Source organism: Struthio camelus, chromosome 21 (genome assembly GCF_040807025.1).
Source record: "Struthio camelus isolate bStrCam1 chromosome 21, bStrCam1.hap1, whole genome shotgun sequence".
Taxonomy (NCBI): domain Eukaryota; kingdom Metazoa; phylum Chordata; class Aves; order Struthioniformes; family Struthionidae; genus Struthio; species Struthio camelus.
This window is the reverse complement of record NC_090962.1, coordinates 9,088,408-9,113,988: the sequence shown is the minus strand read 5'-3', so window position 1 is coordinate 9,113,988 and position 25,581 is coordinate 9,088,408. Positions and strand designations below refer to the sequence as shown.

The following is a 25,581-nucleotide window of genomic DNA, read 5'->3' as shown; positions in this document are numbered from 1 at the left end:
GGTAATTTCCTCCCCTCTAGACTTCTAGGACGAAAAAGCTGTGTTGAGGAAGATAAAGGATGCACAAAGCAAGCCTGGAATCTAGTTTCATTTTATTTTAGCAAACTGCATGTTCTTCACTTATCAACATCTCTACAATTAGCAATTGTATAGCTCTCCAACTTTTCTTTTAAAAAAGGGTAAACAAGAAGTGACAAAACGCAGGCTCTTCATCTCTTAAAAACATTTGAAAGTTGGATTCAAGAAGACTTTTTATATATTTTGGTTTTAAGGTAACAGATGTGGCGTGGAAACACTAATTCAAATCACCCGCCTAACCGAGAACTACCCCTCTGACGTCAGATGATCAGTACAGTCTGCAGCCTCCGTTTACTGAAGACCTGACTCATCCTCAAGCGAAACCTGCTGGTCTGAAGGAGCCAAACGCAACATCTCCTTAGCTGATCGCTATAACGGCCAAGCAGAAAGAAGCACTTCCAGGACTCAGCGCAAGTGCTGTATATACACTGCTCCTTCACAGAAGCGTTAAGGACCTCGTCATGCAGGGGATCTACGGAGGACTCTACTGCAGTTGTTCCTTCTCATTAAGAATTATATTTCCCCAATCATCCTGTTCCTGCTGTCTAAAGATATAAAGATCTTCTCTGAAGAATTTTTAAAAGCCAGCCCCCCCCCGCCACCCTCCCCCCAAAACCAAGAGGAACACCATAAAATGTACAGATTTCATGTCCTAGAAAAGTCCTAAAATTATTGCAGAAACTAAAGATGACTTGCTCCAGGGGAGGGGCAGGCATGAGGCACAGCATCGGGATCTAACAAATGCTTGGGATGGTTTGATTTAGTTTTCAGCTTTTTCCCCATCATTCAAGAAAAAAAAAATAAAGAAGTGTTTAAGCATCAGAACTAAAATACAAATGCACGTTGACTTTATAAAACAAGATTGTGGATTTGACCATGGGATTCCCTGACATTGGAAAAATTTACTTTTTTGCCCGGAGAGATTTCCTCATGGTGGATTTGCCCTTGGCAGAGGGTTTCACTTCCTTTCTCCCACTGGCTGCTGGTTTCTTGGAAGAGCTGCCACCAGAGGGTTTCTTGATGGCTGGGGCTGCTGGTTTGGCTTTCTTAGCAGGAGTTTTGACCTTGGGTGGGGGCTTTGCTTTCCCCCGGCGGGCTGCAGGGGTTTTTCTTGGCTTGGGCTTGGACTCTCTTCGCTTCATTGGGGGAGCCCTGCTCCGCGATTTTGGAGGAGGTCTCTTCTGCATCCTGTCAGAAAGAAAGGCAGCACAAGATCAGAGCGGAGGTGCAAATGCCACTCAGAGCAGAACTGCTGTACTCAATTCACATCAGCAAGGCAGATCTTGGCATTCTTGTTCTTTACCTCGAAGGCTCCCGTATGCAACAGTACGTTTCATTATCTAAATCCCAAAGAGCAAGAGAGGCAGTGGTGGATCTTGCCATGCTAAGCTCTTGCTCTTCTCGTTTTCCACAGTGCTCTATCAGCTAGGTTTCTAACTCCTTCGTTAGGCATATAAAACATAAAAAAAAATAACAACGACGAATCATTCAAAGTCGATTATCAAAACAATTCAAAGACCTAAGCATTCTCCCTCTCTCTACAAGTGGAATTTTATTACTTAATGAACACTACTCATCTTAAACCCATACTCTGAGCAAGACAGGTTTCATATTTGGCCACAGAACAGCAAATAGTACTGTAGGGAAAAGTTAGTCTGATGAAACACCTCATAAATACAAAAAAGTGCCACGTGAGACCTCACACTTCTGTAAAGCACAAAAGGCACATGGGAGAACTAAAGGCAATACAAAATCAACATGGGCGCTTCTCATCTGGAGGAAAAAAGTATTAGTTTCAAATTACTAAATGGAGGAGATCAGTATCTTTGGAGCAAGGTGTTGCTTCTGCAGGCTGCTAGAGCACAGCACACAACCCAGAGAAGTCCTGATCCTCACAGCGCCCAAGAATTCAACCACAACAGAAACTCCCTTTACCAACACTTCCTGAGCAACAGCCTTGCAGATAAATAGCCACAGCAAGAGAATAAACCCCACAGATCTAAGCTCAGGCATTTTGTCTTTGGAGACCAGCGAACTGCTGTATTCCTGCAATCTTCTGTGCATGACTTTTATTACTCACGCAGACTACCTTAGCTCAGCATGTATTCTCAGCCCCGAAGAAACGACCACAGAAATAGTAATGGTCACCGCCACCCCAAAGCCATCCTAAACAGAGCAATCAGGACAACGTCACGACCTCAGCGTCGTCAGGAAGATTTAATACTTCTCACTTTCTGGCACCGCATTGTTTCAAGGGATCCAGAAGGAATCCACCCAGAAGAGCAAGGTGCTTTCTACACCTGTGACCAAGAAGTTACTTTCACTTGGTCTGAAGGGGCCCATTTATCTCTCATGCTATCATACCTCTTCTTTGGTGGTGGTTCTTCCTCCTCAGACTCTTCCTCTTCAGATTCTTCTTCCTCCTCAGACTCCTCCTCCTCTTCCTCATCAGATTCCTCAGAGTCCTCATCCTGCTGCTTCTCTGGGTAGAGCACACCTGGGCTACAAGAACATTCTTGTTAGAGCAAGACTACTCACTCCTAAGGCTACAACTCCAGGGTCAGCAAGCCTTGGGTAACCCTGGCTTACCAGGCTCTGCTGCCCGTCTTCCTGCAAGATTACAGCTTTGAGCCTAATCCAAAAAACGACTTCTGGGCTTCCTGCTCTTTGAAACCAAGAGTATTTTGTCTCTGCAATGGCAGAGGTGCGACTGGTTGTAAGTCACCAGGAATGCCACAGCCCTCCCCTCCCTAGGCTGCCCTTTCTCCATTTCTCTTCCTCATTGCTTCTTTCTCCCATTGCAAACAAAGGAAGACAGACAACAACAGGACAAGATCAGACTTCAGTGACTCTGAATGCAGGCCGGAGCCACTGAGGTCTTACACGTATGCAATAAAGGGAGGTGGGAAGCAGAGGCCTTAATGACTACGTTGCCGTGTGGCTCCTCATGGGACAATAAGTCGCCATCCCTGTGCTCCATGTGGCCCAGCACAATATACATTCACAGCAGGAGAAGAAAGGCTCTTTTAGTCTCACAGTAGCTAATCTAGGTTACCTTTCCTCTCCCCCTCCTCCCACCTCTCCCTCACATCAGCATTCGGAAAGGCAAACAGCTGGGTCCTACTCCTTATGAGCATTCTTGCACTAAGAAGTGCAACACGCTCTACCTGCTCATGCAAGATTGTTTCAGCATGGGAACACTTAAATAGCCACCATCCTGCAAAAAGCATCATGAGAGAATATCCAAGAATATTTAGCCCAACATTTTTATTGCCCTTAAAAGCTTCCCTTGCTAATGAAGTCAGCTTTACGTCCACTCACAGTTGGACACCCAATTAAAGTCGCTGTCTAGAGCGAGATGGGTGACAATGTTGTGGTTCATCTGTTACTAAACCCTACAGAAACTTGCCTGTGAACACGAGGCTGGGCTATGAAATTCAGCAATGCTATCTGGCTGATCTATGAAACATTCATCTTGAACATTGTTTTACAGCCAAGCTCTTTACCTAGGATAATATGGAAAGCAAAGCTGAAAAGTTCCACTGAAGCCCTTTCCAGAAATTTGCTCCATCCATCCATTCTTCTCACATTTCTGCAAGGTTCTCTTCAGTAGGTGCACTGTGAAAAGTGAAAGAAAGGCTGCGTTACCATCTTTATCCAGTCATCCATCTCAAACTTATCACTTTCTGCAGTGCTCTCCGAAATCAGAGATGGAGAGTCAGGATTAAGTCTCCTTTGTCCGGGAAACCTGGAGTGGAACGGAATAGTGCTAGAGATCAGAGGCTCACAGAGATGCTCCCTGTGAGCATCCCACACTCAAAGGCCAGGTGCTATGTGCAGGACCCAGCAAAGACCACTGCATTTAGAAGATTTAGTTTGTCTAACTGAAAAGATTTCCCTGTAAATAAATTTTCAGGATGATAGCAGCATTGCTCCTAAACACTTTGCAAACGTGGCTTTAAACTCTCCAGAGGAAGAGATCAAGAACAGACCAGGTGCTTGATGTTATCATCAGGGGCTCCTCTTTCATAAATGTGTCCAATAGCATCACATAACTATTTCTATCAACAATTAACACAAGTCTCAGCTTTCTTAAACCAGTTCTAAAAAGCAGTTTTTAAAAAAAGTCTTTGCTATGTTTTTGCTCTCCTCTCCCTCGTGTTCTAAAATTTATGTGCTGCCTCTTTCCTTGCTTTGTTTCTTAATGGGAAAATAGTTGGTCTAGAAATGTGACAAATATACTTTTTAACTCTAATCTTCTGTTCCATGGTGCGCTGTGTAAGATTTATAACCAGAACAGTACAAGTCCAGGGGATCTCTGTCTCTGGCAAAGGGCTGAAGTTCTTTAATCAGTTCAAAACCGTTTTTAACTTAAATTAGGGAGACTGTTTACATATTTAGTTCCCTCCAAGCCAAGGGAAAAGCAAGCCTTGCCCTGAAACACCTTCCAAAGAGGTCCAACTTGAGGAACGGAAAGAGAAAAATCCAAAGTAGCGTGCTGGTTAAACTGTCATATGAATCTGTTCTGCATGATTAATGGAAAGGTATTCACTCCAATACGCCAAGGTATTCAATACTACTGAAATGGACTTTTATCAAGAACTGATACTCCACAGTAAAGAAAATCACCTGGGACAATGCCATACCTTCACCAGCCTAGAGACTGCTTCTGTTGAAAAGTTTTAATTTAAATGGCACTGGAAGAGCTTGCACAGCTAATTGAATGGATTGTATCCATTAAACTATTAGCGTTCCAACATTAGGCTCTTAAGCGTCCAAGAACTTTAAAAAAAACCCACGCTTCTATAAACAGGGGCAGCACATACAACATCAGGCTATTTTTACTCTGGGTACCAAAGATCAATAGCAGCACGTAAAGGATTTGACTGGAGTTGTAAGTGTGAGACACCAAATGAGGAAGAGTGTAGTGCACTGCCTGCCTGCTTTTACATGTCACCAGATCTTCCTCCAGCTGCTCCTAAAAAAGAGTGGAGATCATCAAAATTATTTTTATCTGATGGTAGAAGACAGAAAACAACACATTGCAAGCTGAAATTTCCTTATCCGACTGCAAGACTGACAAGCACTGAAGGCAGGCTATGCACAGGCCTCTAAAGAACAGGGCTGAAGTTTCTAACAGTCCTGAAAGCAAACAATGCAAGGGCTTAGTAAGCCTGGGCACTCTCCTCTCTGCCCCTAGATGAAGAAGTCACACTTGACATCAATCTCTAATCCACAGAGGGCCTCAGGCAACTTCTTTACCCCACCCTGCTGGGAGGAAATCTGTGCTCCTCTACACAGCAGTAAGCCCTGCGTCAAACGGCTATGCTGATGCAGTGCTTCAGCCTCAGATGAAGAGTGCAGAATCAGCAGTCTCCTCTCCAGCCCCATATCCTGAGGGACAGCACCAGCACTGTGAAACCACAGTAACAAACTGATCTACTTTTAGGTCTGACTCTAGCAGAGACTTCAGTAGGCTCACGCTGCTTCAAATGACCTTCGGCTTAGGTTAAACAACTGCATAGGGGCTCAGATCAAATCATGCAAATGAACCATTAGAAGATCTACTTTAAAGCCTCCCTTAGCCTTGCTTCTGCTAATGCAAAAGCCAGAGCAGACATTAGTGTCATTACTGGGAACAAAGACATGCCAAATCTCTTTCCAAATACAACAGGATTCGTTTCTTCCCTCACTTGCTTAACCTTTTAAAATCAGAGTGAGAGAAGGATCTCAAGGCAATCAGGAGAAGGGCTGCTGGTAGGATTATTTCAAGTTAGACTGTGCAGCTCCTCTAAAGGAAACACAGCTTGGAACTACCTTTATTCTGAGGTGTAGCCTTCCGAAATCGAGAGACACGTCAACTTTGTGATTTAAAAACAATGAAGGACTTGAATACTATTCCCTTTCCCTGTGAACGGGCTATAGACAAGAGACATGCACATTATGTCTCAGAAACTAGCCTTTGTCAGGCTTAAAAGAAACTAATGGGAATAAAAAGACTGAGCATCTCTGCAACACAGTTTTCTCTCTGCAGCACAAAGAGTGGAGCAGCTGCCAGTTCCCCAGCAAGCTCAACTGACTAGTTCAAAGATGCAGCAAAGACACAGCTGCAGCTGCAGGACTTCCAGAGTGTGAAAAAAGAGTCACAAAGATTAGTACTTTACCCTGGAAGTTGGAGTTGGTCCCTGGGTGGTTTTCCAGGATATACTTCTTCAGCGCTGTAGTGGAGCAGGTCTTCGGTTCATTCATGGCAGCAATAGCAGACAGGATGGCATCCTCCATCAGAGTCCCACCCAGCAGGGGCTTCTCCCCTGATTTCTTCAGCTATTTTCCAAGGAGGAAGAGAAAAGCATCAAGACAAAATTCTCCCAAACCAGGTCAGGACAAGCTCCTCTGCACCAGGTGGGTCGGCGCTCCTGCATTAGCACAGATACGTTTTATATTAAAACACTGCACAGGGAACGCTGCTCTCCCAGCTTTAATGGGAGGACAGGCCTATTTAGTCAACTGGCCTAGAGTGCTTTTTATTGGCAATACATTGTCCCAGTCCCAAAATACTGTGCAAGTATGTGGCCATCTTAGGGCCTACCACTCAGGAAGGGAATAAATCAGATCTTCCTCCATCCCACAGACCAAATGTGCCCAAGAGACATCTATGGCATAGACATGAGGAAAAGACACTGCAGACATCTGGGGTACCTACTGCACTTGCAATTAGTGACGGAAAGGAAAGCTTACCCCACCATCTCCCCTACTGTGCTAGTGAGTCAGAGCTGAAGCAGCGTGTGGAGCACGCTAAGCAAGAAAGGCAGGGGGTCTGTTCCAGAAATGTACACCAAGAGGAGAATAAGTCCTACTGCTTCATAGTTTGACAACTGCTGAGTAGGACAGGCTGCTAAAGAAAGGCGTACCCAACAAAACCAAGGGGGAAGGAGAGGGAGGGCACATTAACGTAAATCAAAGGATAATAACGGTCAATACAGTCAACAAAGCAAGACGAACTCTGGCTCTGACCTGGAATGTCCCAGACGCTCCTTTCCCTGTGATCTGCTCTAACTGGCCCTTCTCTACAGCTCTCTGCAGGGCATTCTTCAACAGCTGGGGTCTGAAATGCAGGCGGATAAAGCTTTACTGACACACACTGGCAGTGTAAAAAAAAAATAGAGAAACAACACCTTATACAGAGCATGAGAAGAGCAGTACTTACATGTGGTATCTGCCTACATGCAGACATTTTACATGGAGATCTGTTAGCAAGTGCCAATTATATGAAAAGAACAATGTATGTTAGTGGATATTCAACTGCAAGGCTTTCTTGGCTTCACTGTGTACCCAGAAACAGATGAGCTTCGCTTGGAAGGATTTATGCATTTTAAGAAGCACATTTGGAGACAGAACTAGGTGGGCAATGAGTGAGTCAACTGAGAGACAGACAATGGATTGAGTACAAGCCCCTCTAAGAGGGGATACATACGGTTTTCCTAGATTTGCCTCCTCCCCTGACCCTTGACCTGCTCCCTATGGGCAAACCAACAGATTATTGTGTGCACGGGTTGAAGCATTTGGAAACAAGTGTAACAAGACACCAAGAAGAGGCCTTCATATCCATGCAGCTGGAGGGAACTGATCTTGGTTAAGAGATGTGTAACCATGCTAGTGTCAAACCTCAGGAACAAAGACAGGGTGTAGAGAGATGCAGAAAAAGGCACAGCTTTTCTCCAGCTTTCCTGCAGGCTCTACAATGCAGAGCACCACCTGTCTGCTGCCTGATGAAATACTGGATCAAACCGGAGCAAAACCAGAGGACGCTAGTGTTTCAAGGTTGTTCGGGAGTCTTGCTTGCAAAAGTGTACCCCTGCACCTACCTTACATCTACTTTGAGTTTGGGGTAATACTGAGACACATATTTCTTGATCAGGCTGTAAGAAGCTTCCTTCGGCTCACAAAGGCGGGTGAAAGCCAGTGGCAGGATGTCTTCCAACTTGACCTGTTGCTCTGCAGTCGAAGCAGAAGTGCTTTTCTGAAATAGACGTGTTTTTAAGCATCAGTGGGGCCTAGCACTTTGGGTTTTCTGAACCCGCAACACACAGGTGGGGAGAGCTGCTCCTGACATTGGCCACAGATCTCGAAAACCAGGTTCTATAAAGCAGCTCTTTAGAGTAAGAATTTACATGGTTAGCAGTTCAAGCAAAATCTAGGAAATTTGGCTGGAATTTCACAGGACTCTTAGGAAAGTTTTATAAATACTCAGCAATAATAGTATCTAATGACATCTACATTTTTAGTGGTTTTCTTCCTCTTTTTAAGGACTTTCCTCACTACCCTTCCATGAGAGAGTCAGGTGAAAATGATTCACACAGACATGAAATGAAAAAACATCAAAGGCAACACGCTATCCTGGGTGCTTACATAGGTCAAATCCTCCCCCAAAATGGCAGCCAGACATGACTGTGCCTTTTTAAGTTGTCAGGAAGAAATCTTGATTCTTTTTCCTGAATTTTCCTCTGTTGCTCCTCTACTAAGTGGAACAGATGATCAGAAAGAGAGACATCTTTACACAAAAAAAGAAAAAAGGGAACTGTGCAGAACTCCAATAGGATTTTGATGCTGAACAGCAGCTTTGCTAACAGTCAAATGGGCAAGGGTGCTGCTCACCCAGACAGCTGCTCGACTGCTAGCTGAATTCACTGAAAATAAGACTGAGCTATTCATTTTGCTGCAACTTAGGGAAAGTAACTAGGAACAAATACACCAATTTGCTGCAGACAAGAAAATCAATGCATTAGCAGGTAGCAGGTGCTTTATTCAAGCTTCTCACAAAGCCAGTGAGCTCTATTTAAAATAAAGTTACACTGTAATTAGTTTCCTTCAGTGCAATAGTACCAAGTGTGTCACTGTTACCTTTAGTTCTAGGACTTCTGGTCTCCTCAGGAGCACGAATGCAGGTAATCACGAATGCATTGCAATACTCTCTGGGCTCACCTGCCTAAGCTGTGGGGGGGATCATCAATACCAGCTAAACGTTTTGTAACTGCAATATTAGAAATGTTTTTCCACACACCTAACGGGGGGGAGTGAGGGACAGCAATGTTACAACCACTACTAATTGTGAGGACCAGCCTCAAACACCACATCACATTTTACTGCCCCAGAACAGTCCACACCCAACATTCGCAGCTTTCTTCCAGAAGACTTAAGACGTCTTCTTCTGCCTCCTTCTGCCCTCACTGCTGATGGAAAATCTTAATCTGACAGTCCGGAAGACTGAAGTTTTCCATTTATCCGTGCAACACACACAACAGGAACAGCAGTAGCACAAAGCTCTCTTACAGTACCTGAGAGGCATCTCTCTCTACCAGGTAAAGACAGAAGAGAGTTTCATGGTTATTCAGATTTCTGCCTCTGAACTAAAGCCTAGAGATTTCATGTAAACGTTTTAAAACTGAGATTTTGATTATTTTACCTCGTTTTAGTTTTTCATACTTGCTTTCTGATTCTGATTTTAGTGGAAAAGATGTTTAAATGACTTTACTTGGGGAGGAAAGGTACAGCAAGGAGGAGAAAACTGTCTGGGTTGGGGTTAAGCACATTTTGTAAGACGCATGTGTTTCAGTGGGACCCACAAAGATTTTTCAGAGTATTGTTTAAAATGATCCATCTTACCTTTCTATCTCTGGCTTTTGGAACAGTTTTTCCTGCATTAGACACTACCACAAAGCTCCCAGAAGCTCCCTTCCCTTTCACCTAATTTGAAAAAAGAAAAAAAAAAGAAAAAAAAAAGTCTATTTCAGCCTTCAACAGACAAAGCAACTTACAGTAATAACCATCTGAAAGAGCCTGCTTAACATCACTACAAAGATTTAGGATGCACCCAGCCTGGTGGTGGGCTGCTATGTCAGAGGCCTCATTTGAATCCACTGCTTTCATCCACAGAGGGCAACCTGTTCAAATGTGAAAGCAATGTTCCCCCTAACAACAGAGCCATGACACTTCTGCAAGATTAGAAACCACAGCCGGCTAGCAAGACATTATTAACACACTCTGTCACCCTGAGCAGGCAATCCTAAGAGAGTTGATATTACAGGCATAAACTAACACTATTAAAAGAAACATGCTGATGCAGAAGTGAAGTTGCTAGACTCAGTTTGAAGACATAGGCTGTTGCAACGCTGTGTGACACAATTCAAAACCAAGAAACAGTCATCTATGTTACACAAAAGACATCCATGCAAAGTATCTGATTCACAGAACAATGCTGAAATTCCGTCAGCATCTAACAAAGTGGAGACAGAGGTTAGTTAACCTCCATGAGGGAGAACTCGATCACCCCAGAGAGCTGCTAACGGAGTTTCTTAAATTCCTATGTAATTCAGTAATCCCACCTCCGCTGCTGTTCCACAAAGCACCTCTTACCTGTCTAATGATTCCTCTCTCCAGCTCCCTTTTCAAGGCTTGCTTTAGAAGATAGCCTCTTCTCTCAAGCTCCAGGGAAGGGTATTTGTGGATGATGTATTTACGTATCGCAACCACTGATGCACCACTCTTTTGAAAGCATGCCTGAAATGGGAGCAATAAGTTAGCAGAAGCCACCTGCACGGAAACTGCCTTGCTGTGGGACTGAAAGAACAAAGACTGCAGTGATGCATATAGGCCAACACAGTGGCACAGGATGCCAGGGCTGGCCTTTTTCCCACGATGATTTGACAGTATAAAATACCACTGGCTAAATACTTAACTACAGCACTTTCCCCTTCAGAGCGGCTGAAGAGCAGACAACACAAAAACAGCACAGTAAGCACATGTTAATCGCTCCCTTCTGAAGCACTTAAGAGTAACAATATCTACACAACATGCTATTACAAAAAATAGTCACCTTTAAGAAAAACTAACACTGCACAACCGGTAAGTCATTTTACTAATGTCAGCTAGAGTAATCATTACATCATAACAAGCGGCTAAGTTTTTTTCTAAAGGAGATGGAGGATAAACATTAGCAACTAGTAAAAAAAAAAAAAAAAAAACTAAGTTAAAGTATGCATTTTGAAGATTACTCTCTCTGAAGAGTCATGGTAGCCAGACAGCATTACAAAGTTGTCCCATTAGGGATCAGAACGGGATTACACCAAAACAATTCTGCTTTATATTTTAGTGATTTTACAGGCCACAGAAAACCCCAGCTGCAGCTTGATAAAACACTCTCTTTGTTTAAGCAAGTTAGCAGATCTAGGTGGCTTCAGCAAGACTACTACACAGCTGCACTGCATGGAATGCAGTTTACTTATGCACAGCATAATAACGTACTGTAGATCCTACTCTGTTGCCCACCCTTCTAAACAACTGCCAGAAATATAAGGCTTAGAGTAACCTAAAGTTTATAGCACGTCTTCTCTCCGTCTAATGATTTTGGATGCGCTGCTGTATGCTGTAGCGGCTGGAAAGGCAGTCTTGCAACCAAGGCTGGTGGAGTCCAGGCCTCCTATGAAGGCAGTGTCCATGAAATAAGCGTCAAGGGGAAGGCAGTAGCGTTAGAGCGTAAATACAACAGCAAAGGTCTCCGCTTACAAGTAGAAGGAGGGATACAGTAAACCAAGACCAAAATCACTTTGGAACGCTAGTTTACAGTATTTCCATCTATTCTGAATTAAGATAAATTAATGCTGAAAAGCGCATGTATCAAATAGATGGATTCACCACGGTAAATCAAGTTAAACATGGCTAGAAGGCACACCAAATTAAATGATGCCAGCAATCAACCGGTTATGTCATCAAAGTTGTTTCTAATAATTTAATTAGGCAGGGAAACAAATTGTAAACAAAGAAAAAAACCTACATGACCCCTCGGTTACATCATGGACTCGCATTTCAGTTCCACAGGCTTTCAGACAGTTTATCACCAACAGTGCTAAAAGCATACATGTCTTACACAGCAAGTTTCCTGCTAACAGACAGCACTATCATCTGTAAGTTGAAATTGTGGATTTTAGGCATACAAGTTATTCCGCTTTGTGACAGACAAACAAATGAAACGTTTGTCTCCTACTTACCTTGATGGCCTCAGTTAAAATAGCATCCATCTTGGGACGCGAGGAGGCAGCCATCTGAGTTTGCTTTTGTGCTCTAGCTAGCTGGCTAGCAGAAAGAGTAGCCCACGCAGGAATGGTCTTTTTCACCTTCTTCTCCTTTTCCTTAGACTGATCCTTCTCGCTTAGGAAAAATACAAGCGATAGTAAGACAAGAGACACTGTAAAACAAGCCACCAGGCAGAACAGAAAGAAAACCCTGAACACTTGATTCCGAAAATTATTTAAAGAACATTTTGATGTTCCTATTTAAAAAAAAAAAAAAAAAAAAAAGAAGAAATTCTGTCTTGAGACTCAGTCTCACAATATGTTCTAGGACAGCTGCTGCACTTGATCGCTAGCTTGTTCCTCAGAAATAAGAGCATTTTTTCAGGGACCCTTTCTATTTTTCCAATCTCTCCTATCACCTTTTCTATCAACAGAACCTGACTCTCTTTACAATCCTACCCACATGGCCAATTTCAGCCCTAAGCAAGCCTTACTCCTTTTTGGTTTCTTCTGAGGACTTTGTTTCCCCCTTCCCTTCATTCTCAGGTTCCTTTGGCTGTTCTGCTTCACTGGACGCAGCAGGCAGGGTTTCATTCTCTTGTTCTTCTCCAACAGAGGCAGATTCCTCAGAGCTGACTTCTGGATCTAAAAGATGTGAAACCGCATCCAGTTACTATCTAAAAGTAGCACCTATTTGTTACGAAGGCAGAGAAAAAAAGCTTACGAACACACCCCAAAAATGATTTCCCACCAGACAATTTCTATTCTCTGATTTAAATGGACGATTTGAAGGTAACTTAAGAAGTGAACAGAACTATTGAAAGAGCTTCAATAAGGTGCAATCAGCCATCAAATGCCAGAAAAACTTCAAACAATATCACATAGCATTTTCACAATGAATTAATTCCCCCAGTCTTCTCTAACTCCTGGCAGCTACTGTTGCAACGATCACCCATCAGAGATGCCTGAGGTGAGGAAGGGAAAGAGAAGAGGAGGAAATCAGTAACAAGAAACACCAAGATTTTTGCCTAGATTAGGGTTTACGCGTTGTAATTCAAAGAGGTGCAAAAACATACAATTCCACAGGAGATCTGGGTAGATAAACACAAGCTTTTGAAAAAGCTGGAACCAACATAAATGTATCCACGTGGGGTTTCTTTGTTGTTTTTAAAACAAGCAACTGTATCTACAACTAACTTGTTTTTAAACACCACTGTTTCTACACTAAATACTGTGGCACTTGAAGGACGTTAACTGACATGTTCAATCGCATTTTTCCAGACCAGGCACAGCTTTAGATTGCACGTGCATTGGGCAGCAGGTCTTGTTTATCAGCAGGATCAAATCCAGTCCGAAACCAACTTACCAGGCAAATTAACTCAAGTATTTGTAGCTGCGAGAAAGCCTTAGAGACTGGACAGCCTACCAGATAAGATGCATATAAACTGTCGTTATCTACCCGTCAGATAAAGAGTTATTTATCTACCGTGACTGCTCTACGTACTACATACGTTCTCTATCTTTGAGAAGGAGCTTAAGCATGCCTGTTACGTTCCTGCACATAATTTTTACATGGAGGCATCACACATTTAAAATACAGAGTTTATTAATAGGTACTTTTGCATGCAATGTACTTATTCCTCATACCAAAGAGGATAAAGTCAAAGAAACTAACTGAATGTGATACTGACATGACACATTCTGAGAAACTGAGGTGAAGCTGCTAGAACTAGACACATTAATATCGGACTGGATTTTACCACACAGGAGAACAAAGAAAAAACCTAAATACTCTGTTTTTCCATTCATTAATTCCACTTTTTGATCTCAAGCCATTTTCCTGCCACTGCTGAAAGCCTGCAAATTCTACCTTTAATCTAAAGAATGAACATGTTGAAAAAGACCATATTTAGCTACGTTTTCATGTCTGGAGAGTCCAGGGTTTGCTGCAGGGTATGAAAGACAAAGTGGAAAAATGGGTTTAGACTGGAAAGAGTGGCTGCAAAATACAACTTCCCAACAATGCAGGAAAAACCCGTGAAAAGGAGCTCAGCATTGGTAATATTTGAAACATAGCAGCAGGGCTTTTCAGCAGTTACAGAACACAAGCCTATGTTTGAATGTACATTAATAACCCACTACAGAATTATTACCATACCTGCTTTGACCTCCTCACCTTCAGCAGGTTTGCTTTTGGGAGGAGTTTCCCGGGAAGAAGAATTCACAGAGCGACGGATCGGCATCGTGTCGTCTTCAACTTTCTATAGAAAGTACATGAAAGATCAGTTGGGATACTGGAAAGAATCAGAAAGTTTCTGAAATGGGATTAAAGTACATGAAGGAGGCATATGCAGAAATATTTTTGTTACATTTGGATTTTTCAGAATTTTAACTGACAGTAACACTCAAACCAGCTTCTCTGAAGCATACCACGGGAGGACAGTTTCACATTTTACATTTACAAGAGAAATAATTTCTTTTCAATTCCACATTAAATGTGAAGAGCATTTGAGGAGTTTGACAAATACAACATCTCAGGGAAAGCAGGGAAGGGGAAGGAGCGTGCCTACAGGGTTTATCAGACTCCCAATCAAGTTTCCTACAAGCAAGGGAGAAAGACTATGAAGTAACCTTCAGCAGGACTGGAAGTCAAGGTCTGATCCAAGGGCAAGCTTGGAGAATGGGCCAGCCCCTACCTCACTTAACTTGTCCGTGTGGATCAGCTGAGCTCCCGTTAAGAGTGGAAGCGCCTTATGATGCACGGGTTCAGCTTCAGACAGATCAGTCGCCATTTAAAATAATTTCTAGCCCCAAGTGCAGGTAACACTGTGGAGCCCCAGGTTTTAACCCCAAGGACTTTTTCCTAATGGTTTTCACAGTGCAGTGAGGAGTCAACCTAAAGTACAGAAAAGATGTGGTGTGAAGATTAACAAAACAAAAACATCTACGTCCATGTATCTAACAAACTAAAGATTAAAAAGAAAAGGAGGATAAATGACTTACAGCTTATGACTAACAGAACTGATAATCAACACTTGCAGCAGTCAACAAAGATGCTAAAACATGTATGCAAAAATCGAGCTCTATGGATGTAGCAGAAATGGCAAAGGCATAAGCCAAACCTGCAGCCTGCTCCATTAACACATTTCTGAAAGAATAAAGAGGCTATTTAAATTAACAAGAAGCGTTAACAAAAACCAGACATTGCACTGTGCCTCAGGTAAAGCACTGAGGCAACTAGTAAGTCATTCCCTTCAGGTAAAAGAAGGAACTGACACACTTATCCAACTTCTATTAGCCTAAGGAATTAAACTATTAAATCCATTATGCAGAAAATACATACGCCAGAGACCTGAACCATGCCCCTCCCAAACTAAACCCCATGCAATTTAAAGAACAAATGAGTCCTTGAACAAGAAAATAACCATCAAACGGCAGTCTCCTTACCTTCTACAATAAATTAAAGCTTTACAAAACTCTCTTCTAAACACAATCATCAGTACTGAGTGGGCTTAGCTTAGTTGAATCCTCATGAACAGTCTCTCCCCTTACTACCAGTTCACTTCTGCAACCTCTCTTACCTGTTACCCATCCTTCTGCATCAGCCTCTGCTAAGGAGAGGTGCTCCACTCTTTCCATTGCAAAAGAGATGGTTTACTTTCTCATTCACTTCTGGGTCTTTACCATCCCCTTTAAAAACCTCAAAAGCAAACCTCACCCCAGCAATTCAGGGCTGGATCAGTTCCCCCTGTTCCATCATAAGATCAACATGCTCCTTCTTCCCTCCCTGACAAAGAAAGAGCCAAACACTCACAATTGTTCTAGCTATTCTGGATATGGGTTTTTTTTCGTTCTGATGAAAAGGCAAGATGGTTACCACAAACTTTCACTTTTAACAGGCATTTCCCCAGCCTGAGAGGAGTCGTCTTGAATGGAAAGCTGACATCCCTCCCGACACTGTTTTCAAGGTGACCTTCACCACAGTCTCAGCAATTCGTACTGCGTCCCCGATTGCACGGGTGGATGCGCCGTATCACACCACCACCATCTGAATTACTCAATGTTCTTGCTCAAAAGCACAGTTTTCATATTACTCAACAATGAGGACTCCTAATCAATCAGAGCAATTCTCTCTGCCTCCCTTATTTTCCCAGGCAACCCAAAACCCAGGTCGTCTGCACAGAGCATTTTTGTTAAACCTCCAAGGCAGAAGAAGGACTAGAAACCTCACCAGGCCAAACAGGTGGCGTTTCAGCAGGAAGCACTCTAAAAGACATTCATCTAGCTGGCCATCTTCAGAATACAGTCTTTCTGATGGCTAAAGGCAATCTGTCCACTCCTGCCAGATCTGCACTTTCTCATTTGACACTTAACAGTCTTTTTGAAAAAAATCACAATAAACTAGTCCTACAGAGACCGGTCTCAGCACCAGTAAAAGCAAATGAGTATAACAGCGCCAGATGTTTTCTTGAAACAAAACAGAGAAAAATTAAAAAATATGACATTCCAAAGACAAAATAAATGAGATGAATGAAACTTTCTTATGAAATTTCAGGATGCGAAAAAGAATACTAATACCCTCTTAGAATACACAAACTATTGGCCAAGCGCTTTTTTTTTTTTTTTTTTTTGGTCTGTTTTATGGGGCCTTCCTCCCTCAAATGTGGAAGGTGAGAGGAAAAATGTAAAATACTACCAGGCTTCCAATCGGTATTACACAGTTTTCTCCTAGCAAGCATAACCTGAACACCTTTTAAAAAAAAGATACCATTTTCAAGCAAGTCCTCAAATTAATCAGTTAAGGTTCTACACTAAGGGATGTCAGTTGGGGGCTTCAAAATATTATTTCCTTAGGATTACTAATGCACACATATAAGCATGCACTGTGGCTGAATTGGTTACAGGTTTCACATATTTATTTTTAAGCAGGTAACTCGCACGTCGCATGCATGACAATATAGTGCTACCAACTTTGATTAAAAAAAAAAATCCCCAAGTTCTAAAAAAACCTTTGTTTAGATACTAGTGCAAACTACTCACAGTCTTCTGGCTCTCAAGAGTAAAACCTAACACAGCACAGTTTATAGCTTCAATGTCTACAATACACTTCATTTTCCATCATCCAGCAGAAATTTTCACAGTGACCCAAACAGGAGTTTGTTGGTTCGCTCTGCATTTTCAAGTGTGGATCATCTCCTGCTCCAAAGGCCAACTGGATCAAAGAGGTAGGAGGATATTTCCCCATTGACTTCAAAGCCCTGATATTCTCAAGAGGCAAAGTCACGAGCACCACTGGTCTTCTGTGAAAGCATCACAGCTCAAGAACTGTTCTGGCTTAGCCAGTTTCTTTCCATAGAGGGATCCAAAAAACGCTTTCTGAAGTAGGAGAAAAAAAAAATAAAAAGGGGGGGGAGAGAGGCACACTAAAGCGTCACTTTCTGGACTGAGTGTGCAATGCCACATTGATGAATTTCATTTCTCAAAAGGCTAAAGCAAAAGACTAGAAGTTTTTGCAACAGCTACACACAAGAGCTGCGTGGATATGGTGAGGTTAAAATCTGAGAGCCACTCTTGTCCCTCTTCCAGCTGCGTGAATTAACTTACATTTGGACAGCTTGTTTATTTACAGTACATTTTATAGCCTATACAAATGGGACTCTTTACCCAGCACTACAAAACAGCTAAGAACTGGAAGTGAAAATTAAATTATTTCCCAATAAAACGGCACATGTATTTTAATGGAAAAAATCAAGTCACCCAAGCCAACTGTTACCTGGATACTCTACTTCGTATATCGTGTACTAAGACGTCTTTAAATGTGTCCCACAGCTATGATTCCAAGCATGACTCTTAATAACAAAGAATTGGAAAGTAATAACTGTATTTTGTATTTACACAAACGTTAAACAAATGAAACGCTGCGCTTAGCAAGTGGGAAGAGAGACCATCACTTAAGTGAATGACGCAGGTTTTCAAGGTAGTAGTTAGGTAACTCATGAAAGCTTAAAATACGTCAACCGTCAGCAAAAGCACATCAGCAACGAAACAAACATCAGGATGGCAACCTTTTAAAAAGTTGCCTCAAAATACACCAATGTAACTGTTCACATAGCTACTCACACCAATTTTCCTATGAGTCACTGGAACTGCTACACAGATCAGATCACAGATTCCCACGCTATCATAAACAAATCACTTCCAAGCAGGTGGCCCAGCAAGGGGCTGATAAGCTGCAAAAAAAGTTTGCGGATTTCTAGACTAGCAGAAATGGTCCAACAGTGCTGAAGCTCCCAAATCAAGGAGCGGCCACTTAGGCAAGAAGATGTAGCTTTCCAAGTATTATGAAAAACATAGCTCTATAAATTCCATCCTCATCTATCAGCAAGCAGGTAAACAAAAAAGAAAATGAGAGGCTGTTTCAGGTGACACGCGCACGTTCTGAATAATAAGTGTGGAGTCGCCCCACCAACACAAGAGACAAAGGAACTTCTAAAGAAAGTTAATCTAGGTATACTTTGGCTGTCTCCTTGAATTTCTGCTGGCCATAACAATTTCTAGATTATCTTAGATTTAAACATCTGGAAAATATTTTGGGAGGAGATCAGGTCTTGAACATGGCAAGCCAACTGCCGCACTGGTGGAAATACCAGGTCACAAGACTCCTGGTAGGGCACAGAGGTGAAGCTAACTGAAAACAAATATGCAATGGAAAAATGAGAAAGCATATCCAATCCTGTGTTGTCAAGGGTATCCACTTTCTGTTACACAGCATGCACACCAGTGATTGATGTGCTCTTAGAGATGACTCGGTACACTGTACACAACGTGGTTCTGGAAATAAGATCAAAAACAGCTAGCAATTTTTTTTAATGCTCTTGCAGATCTGAAGTTAGGATCTCAAGGGATAGCAAAACACTAACCTAACAAGCAGCTCAAGCAGGAAAGACTGTTTATTATCAGCAAGGCTTAAAAAGCAAAATAACTGGATTTTGACCAGGCTATTGATTGTTATGCAATTAGGTACTAGTTTCTAATGTTGTACCGAACAGCAGAGCACTTTAACGTCTCAGAAGTTGCAGACAAAAGCACACGAAACGTTAACAATGAGCTGCAAAACAAATGAAAATCCAAATCAAACATGGTAAAATGTTACCTTCCAAATTGCACGTTGGCCAACTTTTTAAAGACTTCATGCCCTCTGAAATCCTCACAGCTCTTCCCTATTTACTAAAGATTGGACAAAATCCAGCTCAGGTAGAAGATTCTACCAAAACAACCAGTATATCTACAGCGCTACATAATATATCATTCTGTAACATATTTGATACTAATCTGTTTTAGAAAATGGATCCATTAGAAGTTCTCAGCTGTTTGCCTCTCACAGCCTGGTTCATGAAGATGTTTAGCGTTTATTGCCTTCTCTTTTGTTCTGTGGTTCACTGAGCAGCCCGGTGTCTCGATTCAGTCAGGCCAGTAGCATTAGGTCAGTTAAAACACCCTAAAAACATGCAGCGAAATAAAGGATCTTACTGAACAAAGAATACAAGTTACTCCTCACTTCTAATCCTTATTTGGCAACCTACTCGGAAATTCAGTCTTGTTTCACATCTGGCTGAGCATTACTTCACAACTGGCATTCTCATCACTGCCGTCCCCATTAAACGAGTTCTGTGCTAACTTTGTCCCGATCCAGCAGCAGTCGTTGATACTCAGGGCCGCTACGCCGCACCAGTTTCCTGGGAAGCGTCCCAGCTAAGCAGACTTTTCAATCGAGTGTCTCCTGATTAAGCCACAAGGACTGTATTTGCAACTCTCTTGTGATTCGGTCTCCCAGAGATCTGTTACAGGCTATCTGAGCCCCATGCTGCTGCAAGCATTATAAACCAGCTTGTTTCAATTAAAAAAGAATAGCGGTCCAATACAAAGATCCAATAGCTCACAACTTGCCAGGCAAGAAATTCTTTGGCTTGACTAGTGCAACGGCTTCTGTTCCCACAGAATCCTCCCCTAGACAGCGTTAAGAAGGGGAAAACACATCTCAGACATATTAGGGGTCTGGTTTCGGGAGTACAAAGAGAATCTTTTGCATTTCTAATATCCAAACACATGCATTCCTACACAGGGGGAAAGTCTACAGAGGACTTTTGTCAGCCGAAAGATACATTTTCATTTCAGGGTAGCACCCAGAATGTGGATCTCTGACTCCACTAATGGAACTTGACTTGTGCCTTGCCCATTCTATTGACTTTCACACAGCAAAGCAAAGATTAAATACTGCTGTTCTGCACACACACGGATACTGCTTTCACTGCAAAAAAGGAACGTTACTATACTAAGATTGATGCTGTGCCTCCCCACCTGGGACTGAGCTCAGCGCCTCATCTCTGCAAGGATATAATACTGGCAACTCAAAGTCTGCTCAATCTCTACAGCTGTTTGTTAAAATACAAATAACAGTCCATGCCTCATCTCCACTATTCTTCCATGCTAGCTCAATTTAAAAACAACTGCAGGCATCAGTTTATTTCCCCAGCTGTCCATTATTCTTTAAACTGTACAGAAGACACTAAGTAACAGCAATTCACTTCCGCGGCCTGGATTTTCTTCTCTTCTTATACCCAGGAGTTATTCTTCATCTCCAAATACACGGCCAAAGCCAGGTAAAGTGCAACTGAAGTTATGTCACCAGCATGCCTAGACACTTGCAAAAACTTTGGCTAAGGGATTAATATAGGGCAGAATTTCTGCTTGCATGGCTGTTCAAAAATAATCCCTCTCTGCACTGAAGTTCAGGACTGTGACAGTGACAACCTATGCGGAACAAAAGTCTTCAAATAGTTTTGGCTAGTATGGTCCCTGATCCAGATTCTCCATGTGGTGCTGCTTCAAGAAACAGTAAAGAATGAAATAGCCTGTATATACTATAGGTTTAGGTGACAGACTTAAAACTGCTCCAACAGGAAATCCACTGCTGAAAGTTTCAGAGTCTTGGATGAAATATCTTAATTGCAGAATCCAATATTACAAATTCTGACAAACCACTGACACTTGAATGTAAGTTTTAAGCCATGAACATTGCACACTGGGGTTAAGAACCTTTATCAGCAACACCCTTCTTGCATAGATGGTTTAAATTTGAAAGCACTATTAACCCTTCTCCCAAACTATTCCTAATTCACTCATCTCTGATTATTTTATAGTACAAGACTACACAAAATAAAACCTATGATTTCCTTGTACTCTGTATAAAATCTACTCACACTTCATATTAGAGTCCATTAACGTAAAGCTTCTTTTATTCTCTCTTATGGAAGGTTAAAATCCTCAGAACACCCTGGCTGACTTGTAACAAAATACTGACAAAAGCTCAAACATCAGTTTCTATTGAAAGAGAAAACGCAAGAGACAAAGATATTCTGGAGACAAAATTAATCCAAGCAGCTAGTACTCAAGGAAAAGTGCATGAAACTGAAAAATTAAGTAATTAGGGGGCACACTCATTTAAAGAGGAGAACGGCTGCAAAAGTCAGTAGATATTTTCAAGGCGTATTCAGTAAGTTCTTTCCCCCCACCACAGATCTGATGTGTATTCTTCCCCAACCCGTCCCTGACCTCCCAGGGCTTCCCACTTTATCCACCAATCTCTTTAAATCCCTCTTGAGGAAGGTAAGTGCTCTCCTGTACCGTCCATTAACACATCTCCTCCGTTCTTTAAATTGAGCAGAAGGGATGCTAATCAGCAAGCCCTTCCTCTTCTCTCATTCCCCCTATGCACACTGTCCCCACGCGTAGGAGCTTGATAGCATGGGATTGTTTATAAACATTAGTACTTTCAAACCGTTGCCGCTGCAATAAAATAGCTGCTTGCCAAAGATTGTTAGCCAACTATTTTGCTGAAGATGCTTAAAATACAATTTATGGTATTAAAAAAAAACAAAAACAAAACATGCACGGAAACCAGAGAGTAGCTATTATTCAAAAAAAGACTGATAAGAACTGAAAAGTTGCATGCTTGTTAACCCAAAAAACAATTTAGCAGGCAAGCAAGACTCCTGAAAAAAGGAACCTGTGAAATACCAAAGACAGAAGCAAGCTGCCAGCCTCTGCTATACTTTAAAAGGAGCGAACACGCCCACAAGCACAAGATTAGCTAACTTTTCTTTTCCTCTAGCAGAGGCTGAGCAGTCCCCCAAGATTTGCAGACACCTGTGACTAGGAAAGGAGCCACAGGCAGGAAGGAGTTGCTGTGAATTGTGTCCCCAGTCGGGAGCTGTCCTCAGGCAGTATAAGCTGGTGGAGCCCTCAGACCTGGAAAGAGCCACATCAGTTTATATTGGCTGAGAATTTGGTCCACTGCTTCTCTCTCCCATCTCGAGTCTTTGTAGGGTTTCAGCCAGAAAATGCAGTCCAGGGTGGCAATAAGGATAGCGAACCCAGAATGAATGCGCTCTGAAACAACCCAGCCTCTCTTGAGTCCAGAATTTATAGCTTTCTGTACAGAGAAGCACACACAAGAAAGGGAGGGGGGATAATTAGCTTCTTTAACGAGGTTGTGACCAGGGAGAAACCCAGAGGCGCCTGCTCTCTCCCAGTTTAGGCCAGTGTCTAGCTCTCAAGGCACAGAGAGGGATTAGGAGCTTCCTTGCGGAAGGGCTGCACGCTCAAGCCTCAGGGAGAGGAGAGGGCGTTTTCTTGAGTGTGGTGCCACTTCTCTGGACTGCGGTGAAGTGAGTTCGAGGAGGAAAAAAAAAAAAGCAACAACAACGGCGAGTACACAGCTGCTGGAGTCGGGGCACTTCCTCGGTTCGCGCCGAACCGGTCAACAGCGAGTGTTTCATCGCTTCGCGCCCGCCTCAGCGCTTGCCGCCGCCGGCGGCTGTTTACCAGGTGTCAGCAGCGGGGAAGGGGCCGGGCACCTCCCTTTGTGCCAGCAGCGAGGCGCTGCGGGCGCCCACCCGCGCCGAGAGGGCCGCGGGCCGGACCCCGGCCCTGCTCCCCGCGGCGCACACCGGCGCCCGGGGCGGCTCAGCCTCGCCTGCGGGCCCAGCCCGGCGCGGCCCGTGACGGGAGACGAGCCCCGCAGGGCGGAGCAGGCCGCGCGGGGCCCCTCGCCTCACCCGCCGCCTATCGCGACAGCCCACGACAGCGTCCCCCTCCCTCCCCGCCCCACGCGCGGTCTGTCACAACGCGGGGGGAGGGGCGGCGCCGAGGGGTGTTTCCCGGTGGCCCCGCCAGGCCGCCCCCGCTCCTCACACACACATACACACACGCAGCCCCCCCCCCCCCCCCCCGCCGCGGCGGCCTAGCGGGCCCGGCCCCCCCCTCCCCGCCGGCCCGGGAGCGCGGCGCCGCGGGGCGGGCGGGGGTCACTCACCAGCAGGCCCAGCGGACACAAAGCGGCCCCTCTAATGGCGGCGGCGGAGGGGGAACCGGCGGGGGAGGGGCGGGGGGGCCGGGGCAAAGGGGCGGGGGGCGGGGCCGCGCGGCGGCCAGGGGTGTGGCCGCGGCGGGCGGGGGGGGTGGGGGGCGGGGCCCGCCGGCGCCGCCGGCCAATGGCGGCCAGCGGGCATTTTTCGAACACCGCCCCCCCTCTCTCCCCCTCTCGCCGGCCGCGTCCACGTCCCGCGTGCGGGCCGGCGGCCAATCGCGGCCGCGGGGCGGGGGGGGGGTGACGAGTGGGGGAGGGAGAGGCGCGCGCAGGCGCCGCGGTGGCGCATGCGCGGCGCCCTCCGCTTCCGCCCGCTCCGCGCGGCGCCGCCCCTGGCCGCCAAACAAAACGCGGCGCGGCGCGGGGCGGGCTGAGGGGGGCGCTCGAGGCTCCGCGCGCGCGCGCCGGGGCGGGGGGAAGAGGGCGGGCGGGTCACGCGCGCGCTCTCTTCCCCCCCCCCACCTCTGCGACCCACCTCAGCGCGCGCGCGGCGGGCGGGGCGCGAGAGCTGCTGCGCGGCCGTTAACGGCTCCCTCCGGCGCGCACTGCGCGCGCGCGCGGCGCCAACCGCTCCCCCCCCTCCGGCGGCCGTTGGCCACGCCCTGAGGCGTTACCCCTGGAGCCTACTGAGGGCACCAGCGTGCCTCTCCTCCTCGCCCCGGCCGCACACAACCCTAAGGGGGCAGCGCGCCCTTGAGCAACCTCACTGCAGCGTCGTGTCTTTGCCTCTTGCCTCTCGCTTCACCATCCTCCCGCCGCTTGCAGCTCGGCCGGCACTTGCCTTTGCTTGGCCTGAGCCTCTTTTTTTTCCCCCTGACGCTCTCACCGTGTGATTTACAGTGGCGGGCTGCGTTTCCCCCCCCCCCGAAATCCCTCTGTTGCCCCTTTGCTTGCGTTTAAAGGATAACTCGCAAATTCCCTTCTCTACCTGTGCTTTTAAGGGGGGGCTGTAAGGTTTAAAGTCCCGCGGCAACGTCGCGCCGGGGCTGTTGCGCATTCCTCAGCTTTCTGCCACCCTTCCCCGCTTCGATGGCGGCCGTAGCAGCGCGCTACCAGAGCGCCTGGCGGCGTCCCCCTCCCAGAGCCGCGCTGCTGCGCCCGAGGCCTGGCCCCAGCCTGCGCCTGCTCCCCCAGGCCCGGTTTAGCCCGCTCTGAACGCTTTGTTTTCCTCCGGGCCCCTCGAACAGCCCTGGCAGCGCCGTGGCCAGATGGCTCCGCTTTTGCTAAACATTCCTCCGGTTCTCGCCAGGGCGAAATAACGACCACGCAGCTGCAGGAAAAACGCGCGCCGTGGCCTCTTGCCCCCCCCTCCTCGCGGTGCCTCTCCGGCAGGAGGGGCGAGGACAGCGAGCGGGAACGCGCTCCTTCCTACTTTTGATAAGGATTAAGCACTTTGGCTACCGTTCCTGCCTTCCCAAGTGCCGTGCAGTAGTAGGACTCCAACCAGCCCGTGCAAATTTTTTTTTTTTTTTCCTTAAAATCATTTGATTCGATTGCATCTTTCCGCGGCCCTGAAGCTTCGACGTATGAGCCTGGGGCTTTCGTTTCTGGAAGGGTTTTTCTTGCCTGTGCAGTGCAACTTGCAGTCTAAACCAGGTCATTCAGATGTACTGCTGCCGCGAAGAGCGCGCATCAGTAAAACGTAGCCTGTCAAGAGCCTGAACAGGATTTCCGCCCCCATCGCCTGAGAGCGCTTTCCAGAGCAAAGCAGCGAGCGTGCTTCTGTTAGAAACATTCACACTTTGGTGTGAATTACCGGTTGTACTTCTGTTGCAAATACGTCTGACTACAAACTCCATTTCAAGGCTCACGAGACGCTCCGTTAACTTTCTTACCCTGTGCCAACTAATAGTTTTTGCCCGTTATGCCACAATTTTTGTTTAACGTGAACGTTTCTTGCTTCACGAGCGCTGCCCCTGAGTTACTTAGCGTTACCTGCCACATAGCGTACAAGTTATGGCTTTAGCTATTATGTTTTTAACGCAAGACTACTATCACTTTGACTGA

At 45.1% G+C, this 25,581-nt stretch overlaps 1 protein-coding gene across 9 annotated transcripts; it reads right to left on the bottom strand.

The window, feature by feature from the left end:
* Positions 1-75: 75 nt before the first annotated feature.
* On the bottom strand, positions 76-24,157 carry HP1BP3 (heterochromatin protein 1 binding protein 3). Of its 9 annotated transcripts, XM_068915453.1 has the most exons (14): positions 23,521-23,548; positions 19,300-19,644; positions 14,843-15,042; positions 14,305-14,407; positions 12,641-12,791; positions 12,123-12,282; positions 10,492-10,635; positions 9,742-9,822; positions 7,944-8,098; positions 7,093-7,183; positions 6,243-6,402; positions 3,585-3,696; positions 2,443-2,580; positions 76-1,266 (listed from the first exon to the last, which is right to left on the bottom strand). In XM_068915453.1, the coding sequence occupies exons 3-14, from the start codon at positions 14,936-14,938 to the stop codon at positions 981-983; spliced, it is 1,677 nt and encodes a 558-aa protein (XP_068771554.1). In that variant the 5' UTR covers positions 14,939-15,042; positions 19,300-19,644; positions 23,521-23,548; the 3' UTR covers positions 76-980. The 9 variants fall into 9 exon arrangements, with proteins under 9 accessions (XP_068771554.1, XP_068771553.1, XP_068771557.1 ...); XM_068915452.1 differs by lacking the exons at positions 19,300-19,644; positions 23,521-23,548 and adding an exon at positions 24,050-24,157; XM_068915456.1 differs by lacking the exons at positions 19,300-19,644; positions 23,521-23,548 and adding an exon at positions 24,050-24,150 and having other exon boundaries at positions 14,323-14,407.
* Between the last annotated feature and the right edge of the window lie 1,424 nt (positions 24,158-25,581).